Here is a 15,631-nt window from a genome sequence, read left to right as displayed (position 1 = left end):
GAGCCAGGGCGCAGGGTAAGGGCGGGAACAACGGGGACTGCACATGGTGTCCGGCACCCTTGGCGAGAAGCCAAAGGCAGACAGCAACGGGATCTGTCCCGGACGGGGGCGGGGGTGCTGGAAAGGCAGGCGCTCCGCCCCAAAGTGCAGGACGTGAACCGGAATCTCGACACCCTACAAACCCACCCCAGGCCCAGCTCCCTGTGCAGGAGTGTTTCCGTCATGAGGAAACACGGGCCCCCTGCTGATCCCGTGTGTTCATGAGCACCTGCAAAACGAGACCTCTGAAAGGCTGCACATCAGCCAGGACAGGGCCCCAGGGTGCAAAGGGCTTGCGCATGAGACTGGGGGGATGAAGGAGGAGTTTTAACTGCCTGAGATGTTTTGCCTACTAACTTCCTGCACAGTAGCCTGTAATGCTTTTAGAACCGGCATCCTGGCAGTGCTCTGGGAGGACTCCCATCTGTCCAACGGCATGAATCATATCTATTTTTATTGTACCCAATGAATGACCGCGGCACATCCTTTCCAAGGGTCAATACGTGATGCATTTGCTTGTTTTCCCTTTACGATCTATATTCACAGTGTACGTCCTTCAACTCCTTGGATAATTCATCTAAATCACCAGTAACCCAAGCCATACGAAAATAGTGGTAAAAGAATAAATGTTTATTTCTGCCTCGGGCAAGACCACTTTGGACAACTCTACTGTAAACGTGAAGTTTCTTGGATGGAAAGGAATAAAGCATTAACAGAGTAAAAAGTTGGCTTAGCTCACTTATCTGAGAAAACATCTCCACGGGGAGAAAACTCTCATTTTGGGCACTTCGGCACTTTGGATGATTTGAGGTGGCATTCCTGTCGCTCATGGAGCTCGCCCTGTAACCTACAATTATCCTGCATTTGGGACAGGACCGGTCACTAGAGTAAGTCACCCAAGGTTTACTGACTTCTTCACCCAGAACAGAGATTTCCGGGGAGAGTTCATGAAAGGGTTAATCCCGCCTTTCGGGACCTCCTCGCCCACGACAGGACATTGCATTGACCTTGAAAAGGGCAGCAAGCTTTAGGGCAGGACTTTCTCCCCATTTTTGTTCATTAGGTCCCCACTCTGCCCAGATGTGCCTGAGCAGACAATATGCCCCCAGTCTGCTGTCGTGTTGCCAGATGTGGGGCATCAAATATTCCAATTTGTTCTCTTCCAAGCAGTGAAAAAGTCTTATCATCTAAAAGGAAACGGTACACACGCGCCACAATGAGTGTTGGAGCCAAGTCTGTGAGTCACCCAGTGCCTGCACAAGGCAATTTGGCTACTGGAAAATCCTGATTAATGAGTTTTTTTGAACACCAGAGTGACAACCTGACCTGCCAAAAAATCAGTTTTTCTCATCAGTTCGTCATGTTTTGGTTACCTAGGACCCACCCAGAATGCGAAGGAAGAAAAACAAGAATGGTGGTGTAACGCACGTGAACCTCGGAAGTCAGGGTTGCTTCTTGCAAGTTGTGGGGGACAGGGCGGGGGAGAGGCCCTGGACGTGCTACACAGCCTCCCAGAGGCTGTGCTGAGAGCCTGGGGATGTTCTAGTCCCCAACGGAACTAAGTCACCATCTGAAATAAGTACCAGTTCAGCCAGTTCCCATCACACGCAGTGCTCCCCAAGGACACACAGCCAGCAAGCAAGCGCCCAGGACCCCAGGGAGAGTCCTTGTCTGAAGTCCTGCCCTGAGGTCTCCTGTATCCAAGGGGACAGACCAAGCCGCTCCAAAACTACGCCAGCCCAGTCCAGCAGCATTACCACCACCGAGGGAGAACTCGCCACCCATCCTTCATTGGTCATCAATACAAGACCACGGCACTGAGAAGTCTCCGATTTCCAATTCCGAGACCCAGCCCTAATCGCCATTGGTTTGGAAGAAAAGAACAGAGGCGGCTGGAATCACAGCAGCTGACAAGTGTGCAAGAGTCACAGGAAGAGAGGCTGCTCGAGTTTCCCACGCCAATCTCCAGCCCCTGGGCATGCTCTCTCCTCTGTCCATCTGAGCCCCCCTCCCACGTCCACCTGCGCCCTCTCCACCTGCAGATCTCTCCCTTCTCCACCTGCGCCCTCTCCCCTCCCAGAACCTCTGCCCTCTCCATCTGCAGACCTCTCCTGCCGCCCCTTGGGCCCTATCCCTTCTCCACCTGCGCCCTCTCCCCTTGGCACGTGGGCCCTCCTCCCCTCTCCACCTGCAGACCCTCTTGACCTCTGAGACTCTCCGCCTCCTCCCTTCCTCGCCTCCTCGCCCCCTCCTGACCTCTCCTAACTAACTCTTTCCCTTAACTGGCACCCCCAGGTTCCCTGTCCAGCTGGCTCCAAGGCTCTGGGCGCAGTGCGCGCAAGGAGGGCGGCCAGGTGGGCTGGGGCACCGTCCTCCGCCGGGCCTCACCTGCTAGCGCACGCAGAGCCCGTGCCTGCCGCCCCCACCCCTGGCAGCGCAGGCTGCAATAATTACATCCTCATTATTTCTCTGCGATCGTTAGCGAGCAAGCCGAGAACAGGAACAGCCGCTGCTGGGGGAGGCTTGGTTACAAAACCCTGCGCCGGGAGCTCCGCGCTTAGCAACCACCCCGAAAAAAGCCGGGTGCTCGCGCTCCCACTTGAAGAGCGGGCGGCGGCCACCCCCTCCCCGCGCTGCAGCCGCCGCGACCCCGCAGAAGTGGCCCCTCCACCATCCCTGGCCCGCTCCCCTCGCAGGCGCAGCCCCCGTTCCCGGCCCTCACTGAACCTCCCCAATCCCGGTCGGCCCACCTGCGCCCCCGTCCCCTCGCGGCTGCCCCGCGGGAGCCGGACACCGCCCCCTCCTCAGTCTCCGTCAGCTCCCCCAGCTCGCCGGCCGAGCGCCGCCTGTCCCGCCTCCGCGGCGCCCGCACCGCACCCAGAGCCCCAGAGCCCAGGGTCCGGGGACCCCCGACCGCGACCAGCGCTGCGCTCAGCCCCAGCGAAGGACGAGGCCGCCCGCGCAGCGCGGGACCCTGTGCCCAGGCTGCCCAGGGGTCCCTGCCCGCGCCCCACGCTCAGCCTAACCCCGCGCCCCGGCCTCGCGACCCCCCGGGGTTCGCACCTTCTTCAGCGCAGACATCCTCGGGCGCTCGTAGTTCAGAAGGTGCAGAGCGACATGGCGCGTGGCCCGTCCGTCCGCCCGTCCGTCAGTCCGCGGGGCCGCTGCCGCCGCCGCGCGCTCCAACCGCGCTCGAGCCCAGCGCACGGTCGGAGCTCACCGCCGGCGCCTGCGCACTGGGCGCCCGGGGAGGCCCGGCGCACTGGGGGGCGGCCGGCGCGCGGCGGCATCTGGGGAGGGGCCAGGCCCGCGCCCGGGGGCGCCCAGGCCTGCGCGTCGCGCCCCCGGCCGCCCCGCCCCGCCCCGCCCCGCCCCGCCCGCCGGCGCGCAAGCCACGCCCCGGACGCCACCTGTTGCGCGGAGCGCAGCGGGGCGCAGTAGACCGCCGGGAGCGCCAGGCGCCTGCAGCTAGCCGGGCAGTCCCGTGGTTCCAGGCTGCCCGCGCGAGCCGGAGCCAGAGCGCGGAGAAGTTAGCGCGCGGATCCCACACGTGCCTCAGCACCTGGGAAGCAGCACCGCGCTCGGGATCCGGAGGAGCGACACGCGCACCCGTAAGTCCGCTCCGGAGCCAGATGCTCTCCAGCCAAAGGGCACAGGAGAACGTGCGTGCGCCAGGCGCTGGCGAGGGAGTGTCACCGCAGAGGTGTCCCGCTTCTGTCCATCCTGCTGCCCAGCCTCCTCCTCCTTCCAGGGGCGCACTTTCCCGTAGAGGACGGGCGTGGTGTGCGCAGGGAAGGGTGCACTATGGCGGCGGGGGAACGGCCGTCCTTTCAACAGCAAACCTGCGGGGAGAGGCAGCGAGCGCCATCCGTGGGGTCTGGCCGCCTCCGTGCGTTTGCTCTCAGCAACACAGAGGACGCCGGCCAAGGAATTGAGTCAGGTTGCGTCGACCACCTGAGCGATCTGGACAACCGAGCCCACCGGGCCAGACTGGGATGGACCGTCCTCAGATCCGTGGGAACGCCCTTCCAGGACCAACTGCCCGGGAAGCAAAGTTACCCGCCAGAGTGACGCCTGCTCTACCGGAACCGGACTCCAGGTGCTCTCATTCCGCTGTCCCCTCGCGGTCCCGGCCCGGGGCAGGGCGGGGAGCCCCCCTGTAATTCCCCGCAACACCAGACTCTCCCAAGTCTCCACCTGGGTTCTGGGGAGTCCAAGGGGGATAAATGCCAGGAAGCTGCTGGCAAAAGTGAGGCCGCAGGATGAAGGTTTGTTTACAGCGAAGTGAGAGGGAATAGGAATCTGGTGATCAAAAGTATTTGGGGGGCACCTGGGTGGCTCAATGGGTTAAGCCGCTGCCTTCGGCTCGGGTCATGATCTCAGGGTCCTGGGATCGAGTCCCGCGTCGGGCTCTCTGCTCAGCGGGGAGCCTGCTTCCCTTCCTCTCTTTCTGCCTGCCTCTCTGCCTACTTGTGATCTCTCTCTGTCAAATAAATAAATAAAATCTTAAAAAAAAAAAGTATTTGGAATGGACAAGACGGACTTTTTCAGAAATTACAAACCCTTAATTGTTTTTTTAAGATTTTATTTATTTAATTTAGACGAGAGAGAGCGAGAGCACACATGGACAGGGGGACGGACAACAGAGGCAGAGGGAGAGGCAGACTCCCCGCTGAGCAGAGAGGAGAATGCAGGGCTGGAACCCAGGACTCAGGATCATGACCTCAGCCTAAGGCAGCTGCTTAACCCCCTGAGCCATCCAGGTGCCCTCAGTAATTCCAAGGTCTTTGGACAAAAGTCTCCCTGAGAGTTCTTCACAGAACTGACCACTCTCGCTCATCAACTGCATTTTATTTGACAACAAAGTTCTAAATGCTGAGGGGAGTGGGTACAAGGTGAAGCACAGAAACCTGTCCACGATCGCATTCTCTGTGGTGTTTCTAGCACCTTCCAATTTGTCTCTGTGGTCAGACACAAGGGATCGGGTGTGCCAGACTTCAACCAGAAATCCAGATTCTAGTCCATTTTTTTTTTGCAGATTTTATTTATTTATTTGACAAAGAGAGAGATCACAAGTAGGCAGAGAGGCAGAGAGAGAAGGGGAAGCAGGCTCCCTGCTGAGCAGAGAGCCCGGGGCTCAATCCCAGGACACTGAGATCATGACCTGAGCTGAAGGCAGCGGCTTAACCCACTGAGCCACCCAGGCGCCCCTCTAGTCCATTTTTTAATTTAAAAGCTCACTTCCCTCCTCTCCATATCTGTCCTCACCTGTCCATCTTTTTGAGATCCATTGGTTCACTCACTCACACCACAGCCACAATAAAAAACAACAAAAGTGTGCTGAGTGTCTGTCACGTCTCTCAACACATGAGCCAAACAGAGAAACAGCCCCCGGACCAGGGAGCTTTCCGTCTGCAGAGTGAGTCGCTGGTGAAAATACTCCGTGCGCCATGGAGCTGGGGGCAGGTGGTGTCATCAGGAGGTCAGTCCAGGAAGCCGGAGGAGTCGGACAGGGAGGGAGGGAGAGTTGATCAGATGCCCTACCATGCTGGTCGCCCTGTAAACAAAGGGTGCTCGGTCTGGCTCGGGTCCCTGAAGGACCCATGTAGACTGCACCTCAGAATGGCTTGGCCGAGGTTTGGAGGGCTGGACATGTGCTCATCGGACTTCCTCCCCCCAGACTGACAGATGTTTCCCCACTCCCCGCTGCAGGTTTTCTGGCTGAGCAGCTCCTGTACCTTCTAGAAAGGCCAGCCAGCCTGTTTTGGGGGGCAGCAGGTGAGTGCAAGGGGGTCATACAAGGAACCACAGGGAACCCTGCGGGCACCTTCTGCCAGAGCCCTGGAGAAGCTCTGGGATTCGGACAAGACAGGAGCGGTGTGGGGAAGGGGATGTAGGAAGAAGGGAGAGCCGGCACGAGGATACAGGCAGGGTGGGGGGGAAGGAAGGGCAGGTGGGACGCCCACCCTCCATGCTCCGGAGGGTCCGACTAAGCAGAACAAAGTGAGCAAGGGACAGCACGAAAGTGTCTGCAGAACAGTCCGTGGTTACATGACGTCGGGAGGACTCCGAGTTGTACCTCGTGTTCAGTAAAATCTGATGTGGGGTTCTGAGCAGGGAGGCAGGTGTCCAACAGGGACAATCATGACATTTGTGGACCGTTTCATGTCTCCCTTCCCAATCTGTACACCTTTAATTTCCTTGTTACTTGAGCCAGGACTCGCGGCCACGTGGGAAAGAGTGGTGGGAGGGACAGCATGACATGCGGGGTCAACATGATGGTAGCTAGAGGGTTTTTGTAGGTCCCCTTTATCAAGCTGAAGTCCCCTCTGTTCCTAGTCTGATGACAGTTTTGTTTTTTTTTTTAAGATTTTATTTATTTGACAGACAGAGATCACAAGCAGGCAGAGAGGCAGGCAGAGAGAGAGAGAGAGGAGGAAGCAGGCTCCCTGCGGAGCAGAGAGCCCGATGTGGGGCTCGATCCCAGGACCCTGGGATCATGACCTGAGCTGAAGGCAGAGGCTTTAACCCACTGAGCCACCCAGGCACCCCTGATGACAGTTTTTGTCATGAGCACGTGTTGGGTTTCGTCGAACGTCTCTTCCACATCTACTGATATGTCCCTGCAACTTTGCACTTTAGCTTGAAAGTGACAGATTAACTTCACTGATTCTGAACGGCACTGAGATTTCTAAAAGACATTTGGCCACAACGAGGAGAAGTCTGGAAGGGGTGGGAGTGAGGAAGCATGAGCGGACGTGGGGAGCTCAGTAACATGCCTGGAGGAGGGGCATCTGGGGGGCTCAGTCGGTGACAAGTCTGCCTGTGGCTCAGGTCATGACCCTGGGGTCCTGGGATGGAGCCCCACATCAGGCTCCTGGGTGTTGGGGCTCCCTGCTCAGCAGGGAGTCTGCTCCCTCTCCCTCTGCCCTGCTCCTGCTCTTTCTGTGTCAAATAAATAAATCTTTTTTAAAAGTCCTGGAGGAATTCTAGTGAGAGACGAGGAAGGCAGTGGGGGCCAGGAATGCAGCAGGGAGAACTCTGGTTTTTCTGAGCAGGCTACAAGGGGCGGGCGGGGGGGTGGACAGGAGGCACAGGGATCGCTCGCCAGGCTCTGCACCTGGGCAGGTGGCCCTTCTGGGCAGACAGCGGGTGGCAGGTGCACACTGGTCAGCCTGCCCTGGACCTGGGGACGTGAGGTCCTGTGACATAGGAGCAGGTACACGGAGGTCGGGGTGGGAGACACGCTGCAGGTGACAAGGTAGAGGGAGACGCGCCGCGGGTGACAAGGTAGAGGGAGACGCGCCGCGGGTGACAAGGTAGAGGGAGACGCGCCGCGGGTGACAAGGTAGAGGGAGACGCGCCGCGGGTGACAAGGTAGAGGCTGACTTTGCAGTCAATTCTTTCAAGTTCTGGTCTGATCGAGAGTAAGGACTTCGGGCAGGAGGAAACTCTGAGGTTTCTGGGAAGATTTTGTTGTGAAGCCGCCAAGTTCAGAGTGGGCTTGGACGCTGGAGGTTGAGGTGGAAGGGAAGGACAGGGTCAAGACCCAGCCTAATCGAGGACATTAGTCCAGCGAGTAGTCCCTCCTCTTGCACTAACATGTTTTACATAACTTCCTAGAATGGTTTCAGGTTCACGGCAGAACTGAGGGGAAGGTGCGGAGACGTCACATACACCGCCTGCCTCTCCCCCACACTCGGCCGCCATCGTCCACGTCCCCACCGATCATACCTCTGCTGCAACACTGAGCCCACACTGACCCATCATCACCCAGAGTCCAGCATGAATCTCATCTGGGCTCACTCTCATTGCAGGAGAGTCTGTGGGTGTGGACAAGTGAGTGGTTATCGGACTCACGGTCCCCTGGACTCTAAGTCCCGGTCCACTGTTGAATGGGCGCCTACATTTCCGGGTCCAGTAGGTCCCTCAACCTTCGCAGGGTGGGTGCCACATGCCACCTCCAGAGGTGATCCTCTCAGGGCTTTCCGTCTCCTCCGTGTAACTCCATCCCCTGGTTTCCAGAACACGTGGACACAGGCCACACTTCTCTTCTTCAGAGCCCACATGAGTCAACGTGAAAACCTCTTCTGCTTTGTCGTCAAATACATCCGAAATCCGAGGGCTGCTTCCTACCACCTGGGAAGCCACCGTCCTGACACTGGCCGCCAAGGTCTCTCTAGGAGCCCCGGATTCACCCAGTCTCCCCGCTTCCTCAAGGGACTTCTCTAAGATGGAGGTCAGAGAGGCTCACTCCTCTGCTCCCGTAGGCTGGTGACCTTCCATCGCTTAAACCCCTTTGGGCCCGTGCCCCAACACGGAGGCCTGTTTCCAGCCTGACGGGATCTGTGCGTCTGCCCTCCCTGGTCCTGCTGCAGACACCGTCCCCCAGGAGCCTCAGGGCACACTGCCTCCCCGCTGCTGAGTGCTCCCTGCCCCGTTATCCCCAAGCCTTGCTCCGTTTGCTGCTAGCCTGGCCTCAGGACATTCCTGCGGAAACTTCCTGACCACCTGCCTCCCCACGCTCGTGTCCCATGACCTGCTGTGTGTCCCCCTATTTGCCCCCACCCCTGTCATCTGACTGTTCACGACCTGTCCGCAGCACCCTGAACAGTGCCTGACATGGACAGTCTCTGGGCTCTGGGAAAATATATTTTCCAAGAAGTAAATTCAAGAAAGGAGCAAACAAGAGGTCAAGGTCCCAGAGAAGGTGCCCTAGGGTTGGATGGGGCGCACAGGGAAGAACCCCCACGGGGGGACGTGGACCGGCGGGGAAGAGGTCTGGGGAGGGCGGGGGTCTTCGCCATGGCGGTGGGCAGCCTCTCTTCTTCCCCTTGGCCTTCACACCCGAGTTCTGGGGTCCCTTAGGACACCCGGTGCAGAGTGGGCACTAAGCAGGCCCCTGCACTGCTCCACCCCTACAGCACCAGGGCAACTAATGTGGGGCGCCCCGGAACCCTAGGTGACACCATGGGCGGTCACCAAGCCACCTCTGGGCTGTGCCCTCCTGCTGTGCCTCCTCTCCCTGTGCCCCCTGCTGCTGACACCCTGCTGCTGACCCAGTCTCTATGACTCCCTTTCCCTTGAACCCCTCCCTCTGACCCCCCCCCGTATGGCTCCGCCCACTACCCCTCCCTTTAACCCCTCCCGCGGACCCCCTCTGCTGACTCCTCCCTAAACTTACAGTGTTGCATTTCAATTATCTGTCAATAAAACTGGGAAAAAAATAAATGCTTCCCTTTCTTCATTTGAATATTGATGATGAAATGGTAATGAGGAGATATGGTTTAATAGGGCTCCTATGAGACTGGAGTTCCTGCATCTCCTGACTTTCTCCTAAGGCACCAAAACCAAGAACTGGGCTAACCCAGAATTCAGTCACTTCGCTCTGAGCATGCTCCAAGCACCCCCTGCCACACCGCCCACGGCCACGCCCACAGCCCCCGTACAAGCCAATCTACATCCGGAGCGCGGCTGATTGGCATCCAGCGGGAAAGAACCCAGGTCCCGGTTGGGCGCGGCCGTCGTTGTGGGCGGGCATAGAGGGCCGGAACCCGGAAGCGTGGCCGCGCGGCTCTGGCCCTGAAGCGGCAGGCGCGGGGGTGAAACTGGGGTCCCGGGATCGCCATGGCCACGCCGCGGCAGCACGGTACGCCGGGTGGGGGTCTGGGGGCAAAGCCGGGCGGCGCAGGTGCGGAGCGAGCCGCGCCCAGATTCTGCTCTAGGACCCAGTCCCCGGACCCCCGACCTACCCTCCCCGGGACCCCAGAGCCCCGTCCACTTCCCCCCCGGAGCCCAGAGCCCCGTCCACCTCCCCTTCGCATCCCAGAGCCCCGTCCACCTCCCCCCACCGCATCCCAGAGCCCCGTCCACCTCCCCCCCCGGAGCCCAGAACCCCGTCCACCTCTCCCCCGGAGCCCAGAGCCCCATCCACCTCCCCCCGAGCCCAGAGGCCCGTCCACCTCCCCCCCCCATCCCAGAGCCCCGTCCACCTTCCCCCCGGAGCCTGGGACCCGGCCCATCCCCCCACAACCCCAGAGCCCTATCCACCTCCCACCCGGAAGTACAAGTTGCAAGTCCCTGCGAAGGTTTGGGGACCCCCCGCCCCACAAATCCCATATTCCCTCATGAAAAGGTGTTCCTTCCTCCTTTGAGGTCCCACAGGTCTTGTCTCCTCTGTCTAGAGCTCCTGAACACCGGGGCTGGGATGCAGATTCCAGAGATACCTGGGTCCCTGGGGTCCTGCCAGCCCACCCAGGTGGTCCTTCAGGGTCCCCAGCGCCAGCACTCTTCTGGGTCTGGGGTACCGGAGGGAGGTGGGCCAGGGTGCAGAGTCAGGAAGGGAGGTGGGCTCTGGGATCCAAGTGGGAGGTGGGCGGGGTTCTGGGGTCTGTGGGGATTGCTGGGGGTCCAGGTGGGGCAGGAGGTGGGCCTCCTGGAGCTCCGTATGGGAGGTGGACAGGGCTCTGGGGTCTGGGGGCATGGCCCGGGGTCCTGGGCTCCGGGTGGGAGGTAGACAGGGCTCTGGGGTCCAGGGGGTGTTGGGCCGGGGGTCCTGCACTCCATAAGTTAACTCCACGTGTGTCCTTGTGGTGAGAACTTTAGGACTTTCTGCAAGGCTTTCAAACAGAGTACAGGGCGTCATACGCTATGGTCCCAGGAGTCACTGAGGCTACATCTGGAGGTTTGTACTTTTGGCCACTTTCCTCCAGTTCTTCCCTCCACCCTCCTGGCTTCTGCTGACCACTAACCTGTTCCCTCAACCTACTCAGGGGTTTTTAGATGCCACGTATAAGTGTTTGTCTTTGACTGATTTCATGTAGCTTAAGGCCCTCGAGGTCCACCTGTGTGGTTGCAAATGGCAAGATTTCCTTCTTTCTTAGTTGCTGAGTGCACCATCACATGAACATACTGCAGCTCTTCATGTGCTCCTTTGCCCTGGGTGCACCCTTAGGCTGGTCCGCGTCTTCGCTCTTGTAAGTAGTGCTGCAGTGAATGTGGGGGTGCAGACACCTCTTTGAGCTCCAGATTTCGTTTCCTCTGAAGGCACATTCCAAAGTGCAGTCACTTGGTCATAGAGTAGCTGCATTTGTAACTTTCTGAGGACTCTCTGTGCTGCTCTCCAGGGTGGCTGCTGCACTTTGCCTTCCCAGCCGCAGTGTGAGAGGGTCCCCTTTCTCGAATCTTGGCCAACACTTGCTATTTTTTGCCTTTTTGATGGTTGCCATTCCAAGGGCTGTGAGGTGGTCTCCGGCCGTGGTTTGGATTTGCATTTCCCTGGTGATGAGTTACCGGCCCTCTGCGTGTCTGTTGGCCATCTGTGTGTCATCTGTGGAAGAATTCCTGTTAAGATCCTCTGCCCGTCTTTTAATTAGCTTGGTGTTTTGCTGTGGAGCTGTGTACGTTCTCCATCCATTCTGGGTATGAACCCCTTTCAGATGCGTGACTCGCAGGCACCATTTCCTGGTCCCCAGGCTTCCTCCTCGTGCCTGTGGGTTTCTCTCTTGTGCAGAAGCCTTTGGGTTTGATGTGTCCCCTTGTGGATTTTCACTTTTGTTCCCTGTGCTTTAGGTTTCCTGTCCAAAAATTTATCACCAAGACCCATATTGAAGAAGCTCTTTACCTATGTTTTCTTCTAGGAGCTTATGGTTTCAGGTAAAAGTGAAGGTTTTTGATACATTCCTTATGTTACTTGGATTGGTTTAGGCCATGATTATTTATTTTTTCTTTTTTACATTTAAAATGGATGTGGATTCACCCTTTGAAATGAGAAGTCGAGTGTCCATTATAGTTAACAAGAACTTGCTTGAAATAAGGAAAGGAAACTAATTTCCCAATAGGCAGAATGTGGAGAGCAGTAAATAGCGTTCTCATCTCAGCGGCTTCCTTTATAGGAGAACACTGTGGGGGCGCCTCCCTGCCGTTCTGCACCCCGCTGAGTCCTGACTTCTACCTATGAGTTTTAAAAACAGATCATCACAGGTTAAAATGGCTTAATTTCTAACAAGTCAGATGTTAGTCTCCAAAGTGAACATTAAAACATCTGGAGTGCTCAGGCCGTTCTTCCACACGCTGGAGGCAGGAGCAAAGACCGTGGGCTTTTGAGCAGGCCCAGCCCAGGTGGCTGGCCTGGGTCTCCGCAGCTGGCTGCCAGCGGGAGCGCCCTTCCCTGTCACAGCGGGGCTCCTTCCCGGACCGCACAGTGCTCTTTCCCTTCATCCCCTTCTCGCATCCCGGTGTGCTTGGGACCCTCCAAGCCTGACACATCAGCGCTTCCCTCTGCCAGGAAGCAGACTCATCTGCATCCACCTGGTCAACTTGATGGAACCCTCGCAGCTCACCGAGTTGAGACAGTCTGAGGTCCTCAGTTGCGGACCTTCTTCTCTAGAAACGGCCTCCTTTGGCCATTGGACCGGTGATAGAATTGTCTGAGTGAGGTTTTACGCCATCACGGTAGGAGGGGTGGATTAGTAAGTCTCAGAAGTCTACAACTGAAGTAGGAAACAAAATAGTGGTTTTGTGAGTGCTTTTAACCAGCTCATGGAAGAGCTTGTCTCTGGGACAACACTTGTGCTTCCAGAAACACCTATGGGGGCGATTGTAATTGGAAAGATGGTAAGCACTGACAACTTGTGGAAGCCTCCCATTTGTGTGGCGGGCGGAGAAGGCCGTGGCTGGTGCAGACTTGCCTCACAGTTCTGCTCTCTCACTGCCCAGCCCCCTTCAGAGACCCGGGGTCGCCTGCAGAACTCTCACTTCACGCTTGCTCACACAGCGAATGTTCTGGAGTCTGCTGGCTGTGCGTGGCACCCCGTTTGGGCCCCGGAAACGCAGCAGGGAGTGGAACACTTTTGTTCTAGGCAGGTTCCAGGCTCTTCCTTTGGGCCAGGGTCACGGTTGTGGCCAAGCCACATCCTAGGAAAATGTCCACTCTGGCCCAGACCAGGAAGGTGTGACGGGGTGGGCTGGCCGGTGGTCTGCAGCCACGACTCGAGGGCGTTCCTTGAGGGCAGAGTGCTTCTGCTAGGTTGTGAATCCTCCCGAAGCCCAGTTTTCCCCCGAGACGGTTTGTAGCGAAACTGTGGGATTCATGGGAAAGACATTTGGCCTTTGCAGCCATATGATTTGAGTAAGAAGCAAAATTTTTGTTTTTAATGTGCTGTTTTGTGTGGGGAGGTGTGTGAAGGGTACTAGCAGGTGTCTCCCGGGCCAGATTGCAGGCCTCTGGGGGTCACAGGCCCACCTGAGACGAACAGCTCTCTATAACTGAGCTGAGGCCCACGAAGGCCCCCAGGTCGTGAGTGGGGGTTCAGGTGGCTTCCTTTGTGCTGGGGGAGACCAGGTGACTCTCCAACACGTAATCACATGCCGAACGGGGTGGGGACCGGCTGGTTGCGGGGTGCCGGCGCGGGAGGCAGCAGTCCAACGGCTGGGAACAGAGCCGGCCTCCAGGCGGATTGGGCGGTAGCTGCCGGGGTGGGTGCGGGAGGCTCTGGGGACGCAGCGGGGTGCAGGGTGTCTGTTCCCATCTCACACAGTGCTGGCCTCAGTAGCTGCACAGCGAACTCTTCACACAGTGACTGGGCGTGGTGCCCTGTCCCCTGACCTGACAGGTGCTTCCTGGCTTTCCAGACAGTGGCCTTGAGCAGAGCACCGTGTTCCAGCTACTCAGCCGTTCTGGGAGAACCTGACCGTGTACTTCTCCGAGGGCCGGCTCAGCTGTTGGGCCCTGAGCCGCGCACGGGAGCTCTTCACATGAGGACGCCGCCTCCAAGCCGGGGCACCTTGTCCTCCCCACCGCTCTGCAGTGTGCCTCGGACACAGTGTCCCTCACCCTCCGCCCCTGTATCTCCGAGCTGAGTGGCAGGTGGAAAGGATTAAGCAAATTGGTTGAAGTCAAGAACAGGGCAGAACGCCTGTGCCCCGGCTCCTCTCTCTCACCCAGCATCCCCCACCCTTGGGGCCAGTCGCTTTTTGTTAACCTGAAGATTTCTCATCCAGGGGAAGTGGTCATCTCAGCCTCTCATGCTACCAGGGTTATGCGAGTGGCCGGGCCTTTCTGCCTCCACGCACGTGCACGTTCCCTGGGATGATGAGTCCAGTCCTAACCTGTGTGCACCTGCCCCGCCGCCTGGGCCCCTCAGGCACACACCCGGTGGGGAAAGTGTGTGTAATGCATGCGGTCCAGCTGCTTCTGGACGAGGCTTTGCTCCTGTCACGTCTGGTCTTCCCAGGGGGCGCCTCTCCTGCAAGCGTGTGGCCAGCCGAGGCTTTGGTGCCACAAGACCCTTATCCTCCAGGGACTCTCACTGGACAAGAGCTGAACTGTAGGTGGCCTCAGTCCCAGCTGGCCCAGCCTTCTTCCTCTTCCCCGTGTCCTTGTATCTGAGAGAGGGCTGGCCGGTGCCAGGTGGGCTCTTGGAGCCCAGCTTCATCCTTGTGCCTATGAGCCTTCTGCAATAGAAATAGCCTGGCTTTACTTACTCAGCTAAGCTGCCCAGGCAGAGGCTGGAACAGCACCCCTACCCCAATGTTCCAGCTCCTGTGATGGTGTGCACCCCCATCACACACAGCGGCCCTCCAGCTTGTCACCACCAGGTTCCTGTCCGAATTCTTCTACCAGACAGGCTTCCTGTGCTCAGAAAGCATTTCCTGAATGAATGAGCCAGGGAACAGACAGACAAATGGCTCCATGCCGTCGGTGAATCCCAGTCCCCGCTGCCCAAAGCAGCCGTGTTGGGGTAGGACCTGTGAGCTGGTATACATTTCCAGCACTGGGGCAGGGGGTTGTTTGCCTCCATAAAAGACAAATCTGAAAATGGACAGGGTCATTGTGGGAAGGGGCAGGTCCAGCTTGTGGTTTGGGTTTTGTGGGTGGGTGGAGACAATAGGGAGTAAGGCAGCAGCCCTGGGGGACAGAAGTTTTCTGAGAAAACTGGACGTGGGGACTGACCCTGTAGTCTAGAGATGCCTGGTGGGTGGTTACAGACTGCCGTCTTTGGGATTAGACACAAATCAGGTTGGGGTATGTGGATAGAGCGGGTTCTATCCCCTCAGACCGGTTGCAGCTGTTCCAAGGGAGGTAGGCCCCCTCTATCCCCTGTAACCCTTAGTTGTCTCGTCTGTAGGCTGGGGGTTCTTTCACGATGTGGTGAGTCAGGTGCAGCTGCAGGAGGGCACGGAGCAGGGGCTCCGGAAAACCAAGGTCAGCACGCTCCTGGGCCCTAGAGAGGAAGGCACGCCAGGCCGCCCACATGCTGGGCCCCGCCGGGGGAAGCACTAGGTCCAGAGGCAGGGGAGGACTGAGACCATGATCTCCGATGGGGTTTTCATGGGATGGGCAGGCAGGACGGGATGAATGATTCGGGACTGGCTGCTTTGAACAGTTTCGGTGGCTTCAGGCGATGGGGGTGGCAGCCTGGGATGATCTAGGCAGAGGAACGCTGCTCCTGGTGCGGACGGTGGGGAGGCAGGGCAGAGGGTGCTGCGCCTGGTGCGGTGAGGGTGAGGGAGGCCAGGCTCTGATGGGTCCGTTCCCTGCTTTGCTGTTCCCTAAGAATGGGCTGGGCCTGGGCGGGCAGTCTCCCCAGGC

General features: G+C 58.3%; 2 protein-coding genes across 10 annotated transcripts in view; one reads left to right on the top strand and one right to left on the bottom strand.

Annotated features, from left to right (window-relative positions):
• Positions 1–3,273, bottom strand: part of DLGAP2 (DLG associated protein 2) — a 783,049-nt gene extending 779,776 nt beyond the window's left edge. For both annotated transcript variants that reach the window (XM_047713358.1, XM_047713386.1), the window contains exon 1: positions 3,103–3,273. The gene's annotated coding sequence lies outside the window, so the exon portion shown is untranslated. The remainder of the gene's footprint in view (positions 1–3,102) is intronic.
• A 6,300-nt stretch (positions 3,274–9,573) lies between these two features.
• ERICH1 (glutamate rich 1) overlaps positions 9,574–15,631 on the top strand; it is a 66,255-nt gene continuing 60,197 nt past the window's right edge. For 2 of the 8 annotated variants that reach the window (XM_047713336.1, XM_047713345.1), the window contains exon 1: positions 9,592–9,688. In XM_047713336.1, coding sequence (XP_047569292.1) covers positions 9,667–9,688 — 22 coding nt within the window. In that variant the 5' untranslated portion in view covers positions 9,592–9,666. Of the gene's footprint in view, positions 9,689–15,631 lie in introns of all 8 variants that reach the window. The other 6 variants (XR_007124378.1, XM_047713323.1, XM_047713301.1 and 3 more) reach the window with 5 other exon arrangements.

Source organism: Lutra lutra, chromosome 2, assembly GCF_902655055.1.
Source record: "Lutra lutra chromosome 2, mLutLut1.2, whole genome shotgun sequence".
In the NCBI taxonomy this organism is placed as follows: Eukaryota; Metazoa; Chordata; class Mammalia; order Carnivora; family Mustelidae; genus Lutra; species Lutra lutra.
This window is presented reverse-complemented; position numbering and strand designations above follow the sequence as displayed.